The sequence below is a fragment of the Trichechus manatus genome, unplaced genomic scaffold (genome assembly GCF_000243295.1).
Source record: "Trichechus manatus latirostris isolate Lorelei unplaced genomic scaffold, TriManLat1.0 scaffold00013, whole genome shotgun sequence".
In the NCBI taxonomy this organism is placed as follows: Eukaryota; Metazoa; Chordata; class Mammalia; order Sirenia; family Trichechidae; genus Trichechus; species Trichechus manatus.
This window is the reverse complement of record NW_004443949.1, coordinates 22,498,796-22,520,626: the sequence shown is the minus strand read 5'-3', so window position 1 is coordinate 22,520,626 and position 21,831 is coordinate 22,498,796. Positions and strand designations below refer to the sequence as shown.

Below are 21,831 nucleotides of genomic sequence, written 5' to 3'. Positions count from 1 at the left end.
TATGGGGCTGTCCACTCCCCGGCTGAACGGTGAACCTCAGAAATGACTTCACCACTCAGCTAAAAGGGTGTCTGGGGGCCATACTCTCGGGGTTTCTTCAGTCTCCTTTAGGCCAGTAAATCTGGTCTTTTTTCTGTGAGTTAGAATTTTGTTCTACATCCTTCTCCAGCTCTTTCCAGAACCTTCTGTTGTGATCCTGGTCAGAGCAGTCTGGTGGAGGCCTTGGTAGCTGTGGTCCATTAGTCCTTCGGACTAATCTTTTCCTTGTATCCTGTTCTCTTCATTCTCCCTTGCTCCCGAAGTGATGAGATTTTGGTATTTTTTTGTGACATAGACTCAGATTGAAAATCCTGGTAGACCGTTAGGGGTAGGAATGTTTCATTAAAGGCTAGTTCCTTTTACCAGTGGCAAAATCATAGAGGGTAAAATTAATTTTTGATAGATAAAACTGTAGCTGTGGTTCCAATATTCCTGTATTATGGAGTGGGAATGGCCTCAAGAGGCATGTGAACATATTATCTGTTATTAGAAATATTTTGCATCAGTTCTATTAAAATCAAAGTCAATTGAAATAGACAGTGCTTAATGGCCAATTCAAATGATCAATTTCTAAAAAATAATTGAGGTTATCTGTTGCCCCTCAGTCATAAGTTGGAGGTGACTCATTGTAGATGACTCTTCAAGATGAAGTCCTCCTTGAAAACCAAGCACCAAGTTCTTTTATAATTGAGTCGCCCCATCATCAATAACTTTAATATTTATCAGATCAAAAATCATCTCACTGTGTGTTAAAAATTCCAGAGCTTCAGCAGAAGATTGTCTAAGAGCCTGAATGGATCTAAAGCTTTACTTTAAATTTTTTTTCTTACCTCTTTATTTTTGAGATGTACTTTGATGGTACCAGCACTAGGCCCAGCCTCCCCTTCTGCTTGGAAATAGCAGGGTACAATGTAGGCGCCTGCAATTTCAAGACAGAATGTTAGCTCTGACGCTGGAGTGTCTGGCATCGAAAACAGATGAAATCTCACTTAAATCTCCTACACCTTGTTGGTGCTTCTAACACTTGTCGGATAATTCACCCATAAATTGACAGATCCAGTGTTAGTTAAAAGTATGCTCGATACAGCCGATATTTGAGAAGTCCAAAAAGTCTGCTAATTATTCATTTTAAGCATTCTTTTTTATAAACTTTTCCATATGTTGAAAATATTTATAATTAAAAGTTGAAAGAACAGTACAGTGAATTCACAGTTATGCACCATCTGTCTCAGTTATTAAAATTTTCTCTATTTGCCTGTCTAACTGGCATCCATCCATGCATTTATGTTTTTGCTGAACCATTTCAAGATAAGTTGCACATATCATGATATCTCACCTTTCAATACTTTAGCATACATTGCCTAAGAATATTCTTCTGTATAGCCACAATGTCTATTATACATAAGAGAATTTATAAATATTCCTCATTATCATCTAATAAAAAAAACAAACCCAAACCAGTTGCTGTCTAGTCAGTTTTGACTCATGGGGGCCCCTTGTGTTAGAGTAGAACTGAGCTCTGTGGGGTTTTCTTGGCTGTCCTCTTTACAGAAGCAGATCGCCAGGGCTTTCTCCTGCAGTGCGCTGGGTAGGTTTGAACCGCCAACCTTTTGCTTAGTAGCCAAGGGCAAACAGTTTGTGTCATCTAGGGATCTTATCATCTAATATCCAGTTCGTATTCAAAATTTCTCAGTTGTGTCCCAAATATCTTTCATAGCTGTTTTTATTTGAACAGTAATAAAGATTTACATATTGATTTGGTTGTTAAAAATTCCTAGATCCTTTACATTGTCTCTGTATTAGTAAGCTTATTGAAAAAAAAGCATTCTTGATTTTTTACTATCATGACAAAATACCTACACTGTATTAAAAATACATATATATAGTTATAGATATTAATTGATTACCATGTGTCAGGGCTATGTTAAGGGCTGTCTTAGTCGTTTAGTGCTGCTGTAACAGGAATACCACAAGCTGATGACTTTAACAAACAGAAATATATTCTCTCACAGTTTAGGAGGGTAAAAGTCTGAATTCAGGGTGCCACCTCTAGGGGAAGGCTTTCTCTTTCTGTTGGCTCTGGGGGATGGTCCTTGTCTCCTTTCAAGATCTGCGGGCCCAGTGTTCCTCAGAGATCTACATGTGTCTTGGCATCAATCTTCCCCTGGGTCTAGGAAGTTCTCAGCACAGGGACTCCAGATCCAGGAACACACTCCGTCCTGGCTCTTCTTTCTTGGTGGTAGTCAACTTGCTCTCTCTGCTGGCTTCTCTCTCCTTTTATCTCTTGTAAGATAAAAGGTAATGCAGGTGCCACACCCCAGGGAAACTCCTGTTACATTGGATCAGGGCTGTGACCTCACTAAGGGTGTTGCATCTCACCCTACTCCAGCCTCATTAACCACAAGCATAGATTAGGATTTATAACAGATAGTACAATTACATCAGATCATAAAATGGAACAACCATATAATACTGGGAATCATGGTCTAGCCAAGTTGACACATATTTTGAGGGGACATAATTCAATCCATGACAAGGGCTGTATAAATTTTACTTGAATCCTAATTTTAAAATGTTCTATTATAAAGTTTTGCCTTTAACTTTCATCTGAAACCAAACTAAAACCCATTGCCATCAAGTTGATTCTGATTCACAGTGACCCTATAGGACAAAGTAGAACTGCCCCATAAGGTTTCCAGGGAGTGGCTGTTGGTTTCAAACTGCTGACCTTTTGAATACCAGCCGAGCTCTTAACCACTGCACCACCAGGGTTCCTTAACTTTCCTAGAGGAATGTTAATTAAAAAATTCTTATTTTGAGTAAGTTCTATGTAGTTTACAAAAGACCCTGGCGGTGCGGTGGTTAAGTGCTCAGCCGTAGACTGGAAAGTTGGCAGTTTGAACCCACCAGAAAGATGTGGCAGTCTGCTTCCATAAAGATTACAGCCTGGGAAACTCTGTGAGGCAGCTCTATTCTGTCCTATATGGTCACTGTGAGTCAGAGTTGACTCAATGGCAATGGGTTGGTTTTTTGGCTTATGTAGTTTACAGACCTATGGTTAATAAGTTTTACCAAATTTCTATGTATCCATTATATGAGCCAAGCATTGTATTTGCATCCAGGGAAAATAGGTTTTATATATCAATAAACAAGTCTGTGTCCCTGGATTCAATAAGGAATACAACCCAGCTTTCAGCAGTTCAGGTCTAGGTTTAGAAATCAGTGAAAGTAAATGAATCTTCTCAAGTGTTTGCCTGCTATCCCAGCCCTTATTTTTTTTAAAAGATCTTTAACTATTATGGCTTTGTGTTTAGTATAAACCACCGTAAGTACTTTCTGGAGTAAGCTGAATGTAATCCTATTGACTTATCTCCTTTTGGATGTCTAAATTAAGATTGATTTTTCTTCTTGACTCCTTTCATGTTTATTGCCAGAGGACTGTAAATAATTGTTGAGTTTAGCATTTCGATGCTATTCTAATTATTAACTTTTATTTTATTAAACAATTCCCCCTTCTTTATTGTTAAATAGAGAATGCTACTTTATTTAGTAATATCGACTACTTCCTTGTTGTTACATGAGTGCCAAGGTGTTAATTGTGGACAAACCGTAACAGATTTATTTTCTGATTTTTATCAGCTTTTTTCTGATGTTCAGCAGGGAAATCTCATTGCCTTATCTACCAGATGAAGCCAGACTTGAGCTATGCAGACAAACAAGTAATGGCTGATTAATGTTTTAGAAGTTTAAGCTAATTTACTATTCTATGAAAAACATTTTATAGGCGCTCGAAGACTCCAGCAGTCTGAAAAGAAGTGGCAGGGACAGTGGCTACAGTGACATCTGGTGTACCGAGCGCGGAGAATTTCCTACTCCTGCAGGCAGCCATAAGAGAGAAGACTCCTTTGAGAGCTTGGATTCCTTAGGGTCTAGATCATTCACAAGCTACTCCTCAGATATCACCTTGAAAGGGGGCCGTGAAGGTGAGTGGGGTTGTGGCCGTGGGTTTTTTCTATTGAGTTTGCATATTAAGAGAAAATTGCGAATGGGAGGAAGTGGAAAGTGGAGAGAATACTGTTTAAGCAGAAATTTCATATAAGAAGTGGATTTCACAGAGATGCAAGTGTAACTAGGGGTTTCTTCTTGCTAATTTTTTCCTTCTTCATACTGGCGATAGTTTCCATTTCTAAGTGTTTTTCTCCCTTCCATTTTTGGAGAAGACAGAAGAGAAAGTTGACTTTGACGTGTTTTATCAGTGATAATATATCTTGGTTTTTCTCTACAGACTCAGGCATAATAATCTGTGCCTATGAGCCGTGCTGGCACAGTGGTTAAGAGCTCAGCTGCTAACAAAAAGGTCGGCAATTCGAATCCACTAACCACTCCTTGGAAGCCCTCTGGGGCAGTTCTACTCAGTCTTACAGAGTCGCTATGAGTCGGAATCAACTCAACAGCAGCAGATTTTTTTGGTTGTATTTTCTGATCTAACTAAAAGTAAAAAAGAATGTAAATAAAATTAAAAGAGCCCTGGTGGTGTAGTGGTTAAGTGCTTGGCTGCTAATCAAAAGATTGGCAGTTCAAACCCACCAGCTGCTCTGTGGGAGAAAGATGTGGCAGAGGCTGAAATTCTCAACCCGCTGTACTACATTGTCCTGTCTGAAGAACATGAAACATGCAATAAATTTGTATCCAGTCAACAAACAATAAAAAGGATGAAGATTGAGGGCATGTGGGAATACACAAGCTTCAATCGGTTCAAATGCAGTGGTCAAACGGTGTGGAATCTAAGTCCTCATCTCAGGTACTTGTTGAATTGGGTGCCTGGTATTGTTGTTGTTGAGTGCTGCTGAGTTGATTCCGACTCATAAAGACCCCATGTGACAGAGTAGAACTGCCCCATAGGCTTTTCTTGGCTATAATCTTTACGGGAACAGATCGCCAGGTTTTTCTCCCGCAGAGCCGCTGGGTAGGTTAAAACTGCCAACCTTTCGGTTATCAGCCAAATGCTTAACCATTGTGCCACTAGGGCTCTTTGGATGCTTGGTACATGTTACATAGAGCAGAGGACCACTGTCACCTGCTTCCTGATCTTGGGAAAGGAGTTGCAGACTGAGTTCAGAATGTAGAAGTTAAGTGTTGGTAATTACAACTGACAAGGAAAAAAAGTATCAGCCTGTAGGCCACCAGGATGATGTGAAAGCTTTTCTGTGACTAGTATATTAAAATGCTGCAGCTACTCACCACATTGTAGTCCCAAATGATGACGATTTAGGATAGTACTAATAGTATACAACAAGATCGCAAACTCAAATTTCTTAGTTTTATGTGAAATCTCTTATCAAGAATGATGATATTTGCCTACTGTGTGGGGCATTGTACCAGAAGTCCCTCCTGCCCCCCAAAAAGATTTTAACTTTAAAAATGCAAAAGTAGAATGATCTATTTGAGATTAAAAATTTCACACGTGCAAATTTTGGGAAAAATCATTAGTACATTTATTGGAAATAAGACGGAAATTCCTGTTTTATTTAGGAGGTGGTGAAAACAAATACAGCAGCAGATTCTTGGCTGCTAATCCTCCTAGGCATAACTGCTTGTACTTTCTCCCTTCTTACCCTGACACGCCTCCTTTCCTGGCCCTGTCTGGAAGCTGTACGTTAAGCCACTTCCTGTAGACTCTTCTCAGTGTTATTTACTATAGATTCCTGCCAGGCAGGAAGGAGGAGACCAGATTGCCCTTAGGTTAGATTAACCCTGCAGGTGCTGGACATGCTGAGAGCATGTAGCTGACAGGTAACTGCACACAGGCAGCCTCTGAGAGAGCCTTGGTGGGAAACTAGCACTGTTTGCAAAGCTTTGCAGAAGAGGCTGGAAGGAAAGAAGGGCAGGAAGAGAGACAGAACTCAGCTTGGCTCTGTAGTGATGTTTTCTATAGTCCTTTCTTCCTGTGCCTTTAAAAGAGATTTCTTGTTTTTGTTTTAAGATAGCAGATTAGTATTTTTATCTGTCTGACCTTTGGTATATCAAAGGTGTTCTTTTGATTTGTGTTTAAGTGATTTTGGGTCAAAATACAAGGTGCCCAATTTAATTTCCATGGACTCAGTCAAAAGCCTTAAGTCCTGTGCTCTCGTGTAGGCATCACTTGAGATTCCTTTGGGACTTAGAAGTTGTCTGGCCCAACCTCATGTCTAACATGTGAATCTTGTTTGTAGGGGTCTCACAAAGATCTACCAGCCCCTCTGTGATCGTGTGCATTTGCTTCTCCTCTGCTCTCCCTCTCTCTCCTCTCGCCTACATTTTGGATTCGTTGGATGCTGTATTTTAAATTACTGAGTTTCCCTGGAATTATTTTTGTGTCCCATTTTAAGTGTCTGTGATTTAATTGCTGGATTTTATTCACATTTATTACATCAATACATTTTATGAAAAATTATGGGCACCCAGAAGATTGAGAAGAAAAGGGGATTCAGCAGTAAATGGGGCATTTTATCTGCTTAGACTGTGCCACAGCAAAAGAATACCCTGTGTGCCTCTAGTGTGCAAAAGCAAGTTCCTCCTAAGGGATCTTATCACAACTTCATGACAAATCTCTAAAAATATTCCCTGCAGTTAGCAGTAGCAGCACTGGGTTTCCAAGGGAAAGACAAAGCAGGCAGGGTGTGTGGGTTTCAGTTAGATGAAGAATCTGGCGAGTAAAGCAAATTCTTGTGCCTTTTTTGTAGGTTGCGAAAGTGACACAGATTCTGAATTTACGTTCAAAATGCAGGATTATAACAAAGATGATATGTCATACCGAAGGATTTCGGCTGTTGAACCGAAGTCTGCTTTACCATTCAATCGTTTTTTACCCCACAAAAGTAGACAGCCATCCTACATGCCAGCGCCCTTGAGGAAGAAAAGGCCGGACAGAAATGAGGATAACAGAAGAAGTTGGGCAAGCCCGGTCTATACAGATGCAGATGGAACATTTTCAAGGTACTGGGGTGCCATCTGATTATTAAGTTTTAAAATTTCGGCATGCTTTGTGAATTGGGTGGGATATTTAAATGTAGTAAAAACAATAAGTTTTTAAAATGCATTTCATAGATAATATATTAAATTCCATTAATGAAAATTTTTTTTTTCCTATCTGTATTTTTAGTCATACACATCTTGCAGATATTTCTTCCACTGTGAAATGTCTGCATGTAGTTTACCAGTTCTTTTTTTTAGATGCATGCCTTCAGCTTATTGATATATCTTTTCAGCATACGGGATGACTTATAATATTCACTGTGAGCTCTGCTGTGTTATTTTCTTCCAATTTTTTCTGGTCTTGATTGATCTCAGTGGACACAAAAAGGCTCCTCTAATTTCCCATCAAATTAGCAGAGCAGAATGTGCTTTTTCAAATCCAGCATTCTGGCAGATGGAGGTGTGTGATTCTGAGAGTGATTTGGACTCTGAGGATCAACGAAGGTTGCCTGACGTAATTTTGGATGACTTAGCCAACTGTAGATTCCAGGTGAAAAAGCAGCCCGAGAGTTTCATCTCGAAAACCATCTCTCCTAACTCTTACTCACAAATATTTTCTCCTGCTGATTCATTAGCCACTGGACTGTACGAGCTGACGAGGTCAGGAATATCTCTCCTGGGTCTGGATATCTACTATGCTGTTGATTTTAATACTACAGAAAGTAACACCTCAAATTGTTTGCAGTTTGTCTCCTTCTTTTAACACAGCTTCTAACTGAATATCTTTGTGGTGTATCTAGCTGTTGTCCCATTAAAATGAGATGCTGGTACGGTGCCCTAACTTTGTTGTAGGAGCTGTGGTGATGAGAATGGGAACTAATTTGCTTCATTCACAGTGGCGTGAATGTGAGCCAGAAAGCATGCCTTTTGTGTTCTGTGTGACAGATTGCTCATACAGTATCTTAACTGGTTGGATGTTTTGAACAGTAACCAGAGGAGGACTTGGGGCACAAATGTGGAGAACTGGTCAACAGTACAAGAAACTTCAAATTCCTCTTGTTATTTGGAAGAGGAAGAAGAAAAGACAACAAGCATACCCAACATTGTTAAGGATGATCTTTATGTGCGAAGGCTAAGTCCTGTCATGCCAAACCCAGTGAATACTTTCAATCGGTTTCTTCCCAAATGTTCTACCCTAGAAGATGTGAACTGGAAAAGAATAAAAAGGGAAACTTATAAACCATGGTATAAGGAATTTCAGGGATTCAGGTTTGTCTTCTTCATGCATGTTTCCGTTGTCCTGGTGTTTATTCAATACCCCAGCTGGGTACATCTTTTAAGAGAGAGAAAGAGGTTAATTAATGTTCCCTGGAATGTCTGTAACTGAAAAGAATTGCTGTTTAAATTTAAACTTTAGGATCTAGACCTTAAAAAGTCCTTTTCTTTATACATAGTTATAGTTTGGCGTTATTTTTAGTGGTTTTATTTTTCAGTTCTTCGTCCCCCTTACTCTCCCCTTCCTTTCTCCGTATCACTGCACAGTAGAAGGAATTCAGGCTCCGAGGATGAGGACTCAGGCTCTAACCAAAGCTCTGCGATTTTTAGTAAAATACAAAAAGCAGAGCATAGACCAGACGGCAACTGCCAAAGACGTTCACTTGTACTGGAACTAGCTACCAAACGGGCCATAAAATCGCAGAACGCACATGCAGCCAGGAGCCCCAGGGGTGCCTCGGATGAGCCCAGGTGGACTGTCTGCATGAGCCGCCTGCTTGGAGCCTGGCCTCAGACATCTGCCCGCGTCTGCTGCTGCTGCTGCGTTAACACGCTTTCCTATGACCTGCCAGAGCTGAGCCATGAAATCCTACCCAGTTAATATATTTAGTATAAAAGCATAATGTATAAAGCAATGCTTTTTGTGTGAGCATGGAAGCTTGGAAGTTTGTAGGACTAAACATTTTATTTAGTACGATAGTGTGCAAGACAGTGTATACTTACATGTGACATAATTGTCGGTTCTCTGGAAAACCATTTCTAAAAGACTTTCTAAAGAGATGTGGAGAAAGGAAATAACTTGTAGATCGATACTAGGAAGGGCAAGTAATGAAGAGCAATGCAAAGAAAAGAAAAGATACACCAGAGCAGTTCTTCCTTTGTTCGCTGACTACATGTGCCTATTGCATGATGCCCAACTCTTGAAACTTCAAGATCTATCCTTGCTGCTTTTCTAGGAGGGAAATTAGGTCTTTGTGGCTAGCAGAATGAGGGAGGGACAAGAGGAAGTGTGGTATGTGTATTAAGGACTTGTGGTTGATCCATGTTCTAGCCCCATCCCTTAGCCTTGCTAATGCCCACCTTTCCTGAGAAATACAGTCTGTTCTTATTATTCTAAATGATATCTAGAAAAGTCACTGGTGATAGCATTAAATGCTAGTCTTTTTTCCAAGCCAGAGTCCCTCCCATGACTCTATAAAATAATTCACCCAGAGTGACTGGCTAGTTGTTCTGCTACCTAAGTATGTATTCTCCCCAAACTTAATAAGATTTCCCTTCCTTTTTCTTTTCTGTGCTTCAGTCAGTTTTTATTACTTCAGGCCCTTCAGACATACTCTGATGACGTCTTATCTTCTGAAACAAATATCAGAATTGATCCTACTTCTGGTCCAAGACTCATAACACGCAGAAAGAATCTCTCTCATGCACCAGGATATAGAAGAGACAACCTAGACATGTCAGCCCTGGATCCTGACTTAGAGAATGATGATTTCTTTGTTAGGAAGACTGGGGCTTTCCATGCAAATCCATGTGTTCTCCAGGCTTTTGAAGATTTTAGAAGGTTTTCTGAGCAAGATGATCCTGTAGAGCGGGATATAATTTTGCAGTGCAGAGAAGGTGAACCTCTACTTCCAGATTTAGAAAAAGATGATATGATTGTTCGCCGAATTCCAGCGCAGAAGAAAAAGGTGCCTCTGTCGGGGGCTCCTGACAGATACCAGCCAGTACCTTTTCCTGAGCCTTGGACTCTTCCTCCGGAAATTCAAGCAAAATTTCTCTGTGTACTTGAAAGGACATGCCCATCCAAAGAAAAAAGTAATAGTTGTAGAGTATTAGTACCTGCTTATCGGCAAAAGAAAGATGACATGTTGACCCGAAAGATCCAGTCTTGGAAACTGGGAACTGCTGTGCCTCCAGTCAGCTTCATGCCTGGTCCTTGCAGTGAGGCCGACTTGCAGAAGTGGGAGGCCATCCGGGAGGCTAGCAGAGTTAGGCACAAGAAACGGCTGATGGTTGAGAGGTCAGAGTTTGTTTCTGCAAGGAGTCTGGTCTTGTGTAACTTCTCGTGTGAGAGAAAGCAGCATCTTATTGTTTGACCGTGCATGCCACATGCCGTTTTGAAGCATCCTGTAGACGTTTTTTGTTTTTGTTTTTGTTTTTTTGCTTTGAGAAACCTTTAATCATTTCATGGAAAAAGTGCAATTCCGTATTTGTACATCTTTACATTCACTTATGTTAGGCCTGAGAAAGGTGTGTACACAAATCTAGCCTTTAGCCTTAACCAAGATTATGGTACTATTCTGCCATGAGGATTCATGAACATGTTTTGCAATTACATTTAAAGACTTATTCTCATGTCTCAGCATTTCTGGAATAGCCTAGCTGAAGTTTGATTTTATGGGTTTCTCATAAAATATGACACCGCAAATTTCATTTACGGTTTTAACCTAGGTTTCTTTGACCATCAATTTTTGACTCGTTTTTATTTATAATTGAAAGTTCAGTGCAAACATGGATGTTAAAATGCATGAATTTCACATGAGTGTAATTATGGTCATTTTGATAATAACTGAGTCTGCATGTATGTGTTCAACAACTTGCCTTTTTGATTGATGTTCAGTTTGTTGAACTTGAGGATGGACAAATGTGATTAGGTTGAATAAAATTAGTAGACCCAAATCTAACTTATTATTGGTTCCTGAAAACAGGAAGCCAAACTTTTCTTATGGATCTGTTGGTTCAAAGTAAATCGAGGAACCCTGCATCTTGCTAAAGTCTGAATTCCTTGAGATGTAACCTTGGTAGGAACTTGGAACACGATCAACAATGAGGCTGAAGAAACAACCTTTTGAGATTTGTCCGTCTCTAGTTAAAGACTTTGAACATTTAGAAACTAACATAACTGGAAAAAAAATGACTTTTTAATTTTTGGTTTTCTGGTTTCTCAGACTTTTTCAAAAGATTTATGGTGAGAATGGGTAAGTTTCATAGTTCATAGTAAGAAAAAAATCTCTGCATATTGTTCGTCCTTTGTGTAACGCGTTACTGCATTTCTCTTCTGGCATGCCACTAAGTGGGGGTGCTGTGTGCTATGCATGAGATTTTAAAACCTGGGAAATTTTTCTTACTTTTGGCAACCTAATGGTAGTGTTTTTGTGTCTGAATGCCCAGTGCATGAAGTACTATAAGACAGCAGTAGTTTTTATTTTATCAGAAATTTAAAATTCAGTTCCATGGTTTTTTTTAAAGCATTTTCTTTTATTTATGAAGGAGTTGATTAAAGATAACAGAAGCACTTGCCTAAGGTTAGATATATTTCTTTTGGTATTTGAATGGCTAGATGGATTAAAATTATTTTGAGTTCTGGATGCTGAAACACAAATAAGTACATTTTAGAAAATCTATGATGGAAAAAGAATATTTGCATTTACTTTGAGGTTATATACATGTGGTTGGCAATGTCCATGTACTCTTAACTGATAAAGCACTTTTCTAATGGGGATGGTGAGTGACATTAATCTTCCTCTGGTGGCATTTGAAACATTTTTAAGATTCCTAATTAGGGTAAAAGCTATAACGTGACTATGTTATAGAGCAAAATTGGCCTTCCAAATTTAAATATACTGATAGTTTCCAGTATTTTTGTTGCATGTGATGTATTTTTAATTGTTAATTAACAATTACTTGATTTTAGTCATCTGGTAGACATAATACATTATAATTTAAAATGAACTTTTTGGAAATGTTTTTCTTTACTAGAATAATTGGGAGAGTTAAAAGTAAACACTAATCACCGCTAAGTATATAGACTCATTCATTCTCAGTGTAAAATTGCCAGGCGTATGTTGATCATAATATCTTTCAACAAACTTTCTGTAACTTTTTGAATCTGATAATATTTTTTGAGCAAGAGGAGGAGAGCTTAAGTATGTCAAGTATCGTGACATGCTTAAGCCTTAGTAGCTAAGTTTCTTCTTCTTACCCCTAGCAGGATTTATTTCATCTCTAAGATTCTCTAACTTTGATACAGTGCAGAGATCTTAAAAATAAAAAAAAACAACAACATTGCAGTCAAGTCGATTCCAACTCATAGCAATCCTATAGGACAGAGTAGAACTGCCCCATAGGATTTCCAAGGCTGTAATCTTTATAGAAGCAGACTGCCACATCTTTCTCCGCCGGAAAGGCTGGTGAATTTGAACCGCCGACCTTTCGGTTAGCAGCCAAGAGCCTTAACCACTGAGCCACCAGGGCTCCTATTCAGAGCTTTTGGTGATACTGAAATTACCATTTAAAGCATTATAAGCATTCTACATGTCAAAGGTTTAATTGAGCCATGTGCATCTAGTAATTTTAAGTGCTTCTCAGTCACTGATTTTTAAAAGTGAGCTCACAGCATTCTTTCAACACACCAAAAAAAGGCACATGATCCCTATTTGTGTCGTCATGCGCTTAAAGCATTTTTCGTCAGTGAGGGTGAACGAGAGCTTTCAGTGTGATGCTGAAGCTATGTTATAGAGCAAAACTGGCCTTTATTCATCATGGGAAAGCTGTTTTAACTTGATTAAAAATCTGCCTGCAGCTTTAAGTATTTTGAATGATAACTTTTAAAGAATTTTATTTGTAAATGAAATATGACTTTATGATGTAAACAGATATCAGTAATAGATGCTTAAAGGGGATACTTCTCTGAGTACAAGTCCCTGAAGGGAATGTAAACATGTACAACTATTTCAATGACTGTTCATGTTCCCCTTAGTGAGGGATACATTGTAAGACTGGGTTATGAAAAGAAAAAGAAAAACCCAAATGCCAAAGCTGACAAAGCTAAGGATATTTTCTGGACTATAGCTAGCAGCAGCAAATGTGGACTATATTGAGATTCTTGCTTGGATAGTACAGTATTTGTTTTTAAAGGCCGTTGTTTCCCCATGCAGTTTAGGGTCAAAGGAACTGCACAGATAAAGCAAGATTGTAAATTGAGACTGATGAATAATGCATGACTTGTCAAATAATGGAAAGTAATACAAGTGTGCCTTTAGAAAACTCAAATGTGTTTTAGACCACTTGAAATCAAAATCTATCAAATAGGGGTTGTTTTCACCTCCTGTATTCTATCAGTTACCAATGCTTTCCTTAAATTTATCTTGCAGTGACAACAAAATGTAAATTTAAATTGACTTAAGTGTAGGTTTTTAATCTAGAACTTGTTTCATGTTTATGTTGGGTGATATTTCTCTGGTTATAATGTATGTTATCAAGCTTGGAATACTTACTTGGAAAAGCATTATTGCTCAACATCCTGTAATTGAAAAATAACCACCTATAGCATGAATACTTTCTTTATGGTAGTAAGGATCATGTTAAAGAGAAATGTGCAATATCTTTTGAAGTCTTGGATTGTTAATTTCTAGCTGGCTTTTTATTTGGCACTTAACGCTTGTCAGTTTGCCTGCTTATTTTTAGTAAGAGGCTTTATGTGTGGCAGTCATTTCACATGTGCATGCTCTTGTGTTGCATGAGTTTATGTCTGGATGGTTCCAGGAAATTTGAAAATTTGGAAATGATGCCTTTTGGCAGAAACTATTAGCAACAAATAAAAATTTTGTGGTAAGGGTATATAGAAATTATCTTGTAATATGATTAAGCCATTGCATTTGCTGCCAGTATCAACAGGAAATGAACACTGATTCCAGGTGAAGTTATAATCAAAGACAGCTAAAACGTCTATATTCACTTATGTGTTGTTGACTACAAGATTCTATAGAAAAAGAAACACATATACGATAACAAAACAGAAGGGAAAATAAAGTTGATGCGAGTTATTTTCTGATGAAATCAGCAAGAAGTGTAGGTTTATACTATAGTTTTAGTGTTCTGCCATTCTAATCCAAATGTTTAGACCAGGTGGGGGGGGGGTCTCAGAATGGGAGAGGGTATGAGGATTTTGCATTCTTGGGGACATTTGGCAATGTCTGGAGACTTTTTTGTTTGTTAGAACTCTTCGTGTGTGTGTGTGTGTGTGTGTGTGTGTGTGTGTGTGTGTGTGTGTGTGAGAGCATGCAACTGGCATCTAGTGAGTAGAGGCCAGGGATGGAGCTAAACATCCTACAATACATAGGACAGTACCTCACAACAAAGAGTTTTCCAGCCCAAAATATCAGTAGTGCTGCCATTGGGAAACCCTCATTAAGATTATAGATAAAAGTCTCCATTGTATTTTTAATCTTTCTATACTTTATGCTAATTCCAAAGCCTCTTACCCAGGCCTTGGCATTGGTGTCTCTTCAAGGAGTTTCTCTAATACCTAACAGAAATGTATTTAGAGGTACATAAAGATATTCATATCTGTCTTTGAAAGTTGGAGACCAGATCTTAGTATTACGGAATTTCTATTTGCTGTGTAAGGCTAACAGTGATTTTATATTTAGGATTATTTACTACATTTGGTCCTTTTTGGTCCCTTATACCTTAGTTATGTTTGGTTCTAAAATAAGATGCACCGTAACACTAGCCAAAAAGTGCCAGGAGAGTAGTAGGTAATAAGCATAGTGGGAAGAGAAAGTAAAAGAGTTGTAGTGATCTTGATTTATGATCCACACCTTTTCCCTTAAACTTTCACCTCCCTCCTGTCTCCACCCTAACTGCTATTAAAAACAATTTTTTTTCAACTGAAATTACAGGGCATTAGACTTGTATTTTTGAAAAAAATCCAAATGCAGTTCGAAATTGGAGCCTCTCCAAATAAGCAAACACAAATGTAGCGGGTAAATGAATAGTGTAAGGAAATTATGATGTGATTTGCCAGTGAATAGTAACTCATTCCACAAAACATACTAGAGCTTTATCATTTTCCCAAACAGTGTTCTTGGTGCTATCTCTGGTGCTTATCACCATTCTGTGAGACAGTCAAGTAGGTATTATCTGCATTTTAGAGACATAGAGAAACAGAAATGGAGATTTCCCAAGGACACACAACTCACATAAAAATGGCAAGTGGGGGTGTCTGACCTCCTCTAACTTCACAAGGAGAAAGGAGAATCAAGATCAATAGTCCAAGGCTGATTTCTATGAGGCAGAGGTCAGACACACCTTCACCCCGAAGGCACTCAACTGTCTCACTGTGTGGGCAAGGAAGCTCACCATACTGTCTCCTGCCAGTCTGCTTCAGCTGTTTTTCCTGCCACCATTTCTCTGCCACTGCTTCTTGCCGTCTCTTGCTGTCTTCAGTGTTACAGCTCTCTCTCTGTCTCCTGGGTCTAGGAGGGTCTCAGCATAGGGATCCCAGGTCCAAAGGACACAGCCTGCTCCTGTCTTTTCTTCTTGGTGGTAGTCAGGACCCCTCTCTGCTCTGGAATTGACTCTCTATTAAGCCTAGCGGGATGGCATAACTGACCAATCCTCTCGTTAGGGTTTGATACACTTTATTTGCATAGCCCCACCCCCACAAGCATGCCATGCACCTTATTTACGTTATTAGCAAACCGTTCAATCCCCTTGGTGGGCCACAAGCATCTCATTTGCCTAGTCCCACCCAGTCATTTGGTGGGAGTTACAAAGACTATGTCTAGAAGGGCCATATTAAGTAATTCACTGTACTGCAACTCATGAGTGGTGGAGCCAGTCTAGGGCTTCACTTAAATGAGATAATCCATGTAGACTGCCTGGCAATGTTACTAGCACACAGTAAGTCCTCAAAAGTTTAATGTTTTTACCCTGTTCATTCTGATAAGGAAAGGATTCTTCATGACCCAGCTGAAAGGCTCCTGGACTTCAAATGTTCTAGATTTTATCATTGTGGTCTGGGGTGACCTCACTAATTTGAAACAGCTTTGGGAGTTAGCTTTTGGGAGATCCCACCAAATCATATTTGCTTTAACCATAATTGTTGGTATATAGCACGGGGTGATTTTATGAAATGCAATCAACATAACCTTATCCATGTCTCATAACATTCCTTTCCTCAGCAAATGAAGAATGAGGCTCAGAGAAGTTAAGTGATGCATATTAGATCATGATGAACATTAATACCACAGTCAGGGCTGGAGTCCTCCTTCCTGTCCCATCCTGGTACCTGGCTCTGCCCTGCATTGGAATGCACTCAGGCTTTCCATCACACTACCACCACCAGTTGCCATTGAGTCGGTTCTGACTCTGAACGGTCAGTGGCTGAACCCAGCCACTCTGGGAGAAATGTCTTGGCAATCTGGTCCCATAAAGATTACCGCCTAGGAAACACTATGGGGCAGTTCTACTCTATCATATAGGGTCTCTATGAGTTGAAATCGACTTGACGGCACACAACAACAATTGTAGTATTAGCTCAAATAATCTCACTTTTCAGTTATGACTTAAGTAAATTTATATTCTCAAATTAACATGAATCAATTTTAAATATAGTCATATTTAGATATATATTTTGCCAGTATATATCCCATGTAATATATATTCCCATGTATGTCTTTATAAGCTTTTTCTGTGAACTTTTTTGGGAGATAATATTTTACCTCCCAAAAAAGAATTGGAAACATTTCAGATTTAGTGTGTGTCCCTTGATTAAATATGATAAAATATGTTTTATTCTTACAGCTGATATTAAATGAGTATATCCTGCATACCTTGTGCTATGCTAATGTGTTTTCCTCTCAAGCAAAAACATAAACTTGTGAGGGAGATAAGCAAAACACACACATGCATACACGATGTATGAATAACATAACATTGAGTGTTAAGCACTATGAGAAAGATACAGCTAAAGCACTGGAAAAGTTGAGAGAAGGAGAAGGCCACGTTGACAAAGCAAAGCAAGGAAGACTTTATCAAAGTGGTAGAATGTTGCCTAGATCATTAATTTAACATGTTTATTGAGCATCTACCATAGGCTGGGTGCCCTTTTAGGTCCAAGTGATAAAGCAGTGAACAAGTCAGACAAAATTCCTGCTTTACATTTTTACAGGGCAATACAGGTAATAAGTAAATAAATGTATATTCCAATTTCAAATATATACTTTATTTATTCCAAATATATATTTTAATTCCAATAAATTCTATGGGGGAAAAAGAGAGAAAGGGATGGGGTGAAAGGGGCATTTGCTGTTTCTTCTGGGGTGGTCAGGGAAGGAAACACTGAGTTAACATTTGAACAATACAGCTAGAGGTGAGACAAGCCATGTGGATATTTGGGTGAAGAGGATTCCAGGCAGATTGAGGAGCAAGGGAAGAAGCAAGTGCATTGAGCACCAGTGAGGAGGCCAGTGTGGCTGGAGCAGAGTAAGTAGAGGGGAGCATGGTGGGAAATGAGCTCCGAGAAGTGGGCAGAAGACAGATAATGCAGGACCTGAAGGTCTTGGGAGAACGTGTGTTTAACCAGAGTGAGATGGGAAGAAATTGGTGGGTCTTGAGGAGAAGTGTGTTATGATCTGAGGGAAGTTTTTAAAGGACCCCTTTGGTTACTGTGTTGAGAACAAACTCTTGGGCAGGAAGGGGTGGAAGCAGGGAGGCCAATTATTGCAATAATCCAGGCAGAAGATGATGATGGCTTCGATCAGGATGGTAATCGTGGAGGTAAGAAGTGGTTGCATCTTACATATAGCTAGGAGATCGAGTGACAGAATTTACTCGTGGAATCTGTTGGCATTCTATGAGAGAAAGAGAGCAATCAGCCATGACTCCAAGATTTTTAGCCAAAAGTCTAGAAGGGTGGAGTTGACTTTTATTGAGATGAGAAAGACCGGAGATGAGGAGGTTGTGGGGTAAGCAGTCATGTTTTTGGTCTGAGACAAGTGAAGTTGGAGATACTTGTTAGACTTAAGTGGACAATGACTAGGAAGTCACATATACCTGCCTAGAGATTAGCAAGGATCCTGAAGAATGAGTGGCATTTTAAAAGGTATATGTGATGGTGAAAGGCTTTTGAGTTGGAGAGACCATTTGAGAAAAGATCTTTACTGGCTCTGGAGCCTGGGTGATAATTTAAGAAGCTATTGTGAACGTCCAAGTAAGAGTTGATTGTGCTTTGATCTATGGTGCTGGCAATAGAAATGGAAAGAAAAAGACACTTAATAAGAGGACTTGATAACTAATTGAAAGTAGGGAGAAGAGAGAAACTAGGGTGAAAAAAAACGTCCTTAGGTTTCAGATGTGGGTGATTGGGAGAGCAGGTTATAACCATTAACAGACACAAGAGAAAAAGCAGGTTTGGAGACAAGATTCAGTTTGTCTGCATCAAACAATAACCATATGTTTAGTGAATTACGGTTTATAAAATCCTTTCTAGGTATTATTTCAATTGGTTCTGTTAAATGGAGGTGCCTGGGGGATGTCCTTGCAGAGATGTTTATTCAACAAGCCATTGGAAATGAGTCAAAGGAAGGGCTGGTCCTGACCTGGGGATATTTGCATAAAGGTGATAATTGAATTCCTGAGCTAGCTAAAGGCAAATGTGTTGCAAAAGAAGAGATAATGTGATGATGGCAAAAAACCTTGGAAAAGGCAAAATTTAGGGGCCCAGGAAGGAGGCACCCCTTCTCTCCCGGTGCATCTTATCTTCCCCTTCTGAGTGCACGCAGACAGCTCACACGTGCCTTGCGTTCAGCACCCCACTCTGTTCGTTGGTTTCTACTTTAGATTAGGGTCATTGGTGATTCAGTGGTAAAATTCTCATCCTCCATGTGGGAGTCCTGGTTTGATCGCTGGTAAACGTACCTTGCACGCAGCCACCACCCCTGTGTCAGTGGAGGCTTGTGTGTTGCTGTGATACTGAACAGGTTTTAGCAGAGTTTCCAGACTAAGAGGACTAGCATCAAAGGCCTAGTGATTTACTTCCAAAAATCAGCCAGTGAAAACCCTTTGCATCACAGCGGTCTTGCTGTTGTGTGTGGGGACACCATGAATCAGGGCTGACGCGACAGCAGCTAACAACAACTCTAGACTGAACTCTTCAAGAGGTAATCCTCAGTACTTACTTGCTGCAGGTATTATGTGTGAAAACATGGAAGTTGCATTAATGAAAAGAGAGGGCTATACAGGTTATTATGGCTGGCTATTAGCAATTACCTGTGGTGCTTGGAGAACAATTCCAGTGCAGTGGTGGGGCAGACCTTAGACATACAGTCTCTGAGAAGAAGCAGCACATTTATTCACAGTATTCAACTTGAGGAGAAAATATCAGGTAATCATTAAATTATTTAATAAGTGCCCAGAAAAGGCAGCCAAACCTTAAAAGATTATCTTTGGGGAAGATAGAACAATAAAGACAGATGATTCTAGTGACTAGCAATTATTTTTTTCTAAAGTACTCCTTTATTCATTGACCACTCCACATATGAACATTGGATTACTTGTTCAGACTTGTGCCTGATTAATTTAGTCATTTTGTGAAAGAATTCACACTTAAGGTTAGTGCTAGGCTCTTGTTTCTGCATTTTGGAAAAAACACCATGTATCTGTGTAGCCCTATTTCTGTGATACTATCACTACAATGTCTAGGTAGTACAGCAGAAATTTAAATGGAATTTCCAAATATAAGTCCAGCCTTCCAGTTTTAGCCCTCAGTTTGGTCATGTGATCCTAGGTAACCTTAAATGTTTTTCTTGCAGGAGTAAGTCTATGAGTGATGTCCGCTCAGAGGATGATCAAAACTTGCGTAAGATGCGTTACGAGGAGATGCAGAAAATAAAATCACGATTAAATGAACAAGATCAGAAATGGCAAGACGTGAGTAGAGGGAGGAGAGTACATTTGTTTGACTTCCCATTGCTTCTCTTAAAAGAAAGTCGTCGTTCTCAAGAGATTTTTTTTTTTTTTGATGTTACTGCATTCGGTTACTTGGTAGAATAATGTGACCAACTTCCTTTTAAAAGATTTTTAAACTCTTTGAGCCTATTACTGTTAAATTTTAAAGGCCACTGTTAACATGATAGGATGTTTATCCTTTCCTCGTGATAGTTTCTGTGAATTCTCAAAAATGTGAAATAAGTTTCTTGCAGTATAGTTAATTTTTTAGATTAATTTCATAGTTGAATTTGGGGCACAACTATTAATTATACCTGTGAGAGAAAAAAGACCTTGCTCAAGGTTTGGCCCAGAAGAGGAGCAGGGGGTCCAGGACAGAGTACTGAAGTTAGCAGGGAGAGATGAAAGGGGTTCTTCAGAGTTAATAGAAGGTATCTGGGGAGGAATAAATATATTCCTGAGGACTGTTTAGGCTGAAACATCATTATGTAATATGAATGAATCAAAATTAGACGTATTCACAGAGCTGACATATCCAGATGTCTCTGTGGATGTAGAGATAACCTTTAGTTTTGACCCTACAAAAGCTTGGCCTTTTTTGAAAAGGGTAGTTTCTATAAACTGAAGGATTATAAAGAAAGATAAGCTATATAAGAGCAAACCCAAAGACGTTTGAGGACAAATTTATGCTAAGAGGGGTTATTTGGTAGCATGAACAAAAGGGCTAGCCATAGTAAATCTTTGTTTTTTCAAAAGGAATGAAAGTCGATTAAATGAAGTAGAAACCCCTGCCTTGGCTGCATTTCTAAATTCCAGTGCCTGTTTTAACTGAGAACTCAGTTTAATTGTCGAGAAACAGTAATTCAGTGTCACTTGGCCAAAATCTGTGGTGAATATTTTGATACAGAATTACAAGTATTGAGGGACTTATCCATTAGGTTAAGTCAGATGAAAATTTATGCTGGTGACCTTATAGGACTAAATGCATACTACTTTTTTTCTTTCTGGAAATAGTTCATATTGGTGTCGGGAAGTTACGCAGGAGTGGCCCTGTCTGCTCTCAAAGAATATAAACCAAATTTACTTTACATTCTCTGTGGGTGAGGATCTGTTCAGTCTGAGACATTGAATGTGCCTTTATTTGAGCTGGAATGCCAGCCACTACCTGTTCCTAGCACACATTTCTCCATTTTGGAGACAGAGAAGTTTGGACCTTCCAAAATGTCTTGAACCCCTGGTTGTCAGAACTAGGGGTAATTTAAGTACTGAACTAGGTTGATTGCCCTGGGGTCACCCAGCTAGGCTAGACTTCTGTTCTAGGGGTATGGGAAACAGGTGTCAGCTTGCTCCTGTGTGAGCTTCTTTATTGCCATGACCTATGTGGAGTTTACCTTCTTTGAAATCCATTCTTGAGTCTTGCCTCCACAGTAAAGCCTTTCCAGACCTGTCTTCCCCTTCTGGAGGTGGACTGGAACTTTGGACCCCCACTCTCCCATGTGATCATATCACACTTATTGAACTTCTATTTACATGCCTGTCTCTGCCTTCTAGAGTGAGAGCTCCTTGGGGGGAACCACATCTTATTCATCTGTGTCTCAGCATTGGGCTTTGCCTCAAAGTAGCCACTGCGCTTGTGTTTGTTAAGTGAAAGACTGCATCTATGCTTAACCATTACAATCAGATTTCTGTTTCAGTTTTACTAGTGAAACATGTTATTTCACATAACAGCCGGATTTTTGGAGTCAGATGAAAATGAAGTTGAGTGGTTACTGATCTTTCTGACCTGGCACCTAATTACAAACATTTAACATTCTTTGTGAAATGGGCAGC

At 39.3% G+C, this 21,831-nt stretch overlaps 1 protein-coding gene across 3 annotated transcripts in view; it reads left to right on the top strand.

The window, feature by feature from the left end:
• Positions 1–6,767: 6,767 nt before the first annotated feature.
• Positions 6,768–21,831, top strand: part of LMO7 (LIM domain 7) — a 57,919-nt gene continuing 42,855 nt past the window's right edge. Inside the window, exons 1-5 of one of the 3 annotated variants that reach the window (XM_023726724.1) lie at positions 6,768–7,014; positions 7,981–8,262; positions 9,569–10,288; positions 11,217–11,246; positions 19,866–19,983. In XM_023726724.1, the coding sequence (XP_023582492.1) occupies positions 6,800–7,014; positions 7,981–8,262; positions 9,569–10,288; positions 11,217–11,246; positions 19,866–19,983 (1,365 nt within the window). In that variant the 5' untranslated portion in view covers positions 6,768–6,799. The remainder of the gene's footprint in view (positions 7,015–7,980; positions 8,263–9,568; positions 10,289–11,216; positions 11,247–19,865; positions 19,984–21,831) is intronic. The other 2 variants (XM_023726723.1, XM_023726725.1) reach the window with 2 other exon arrangements.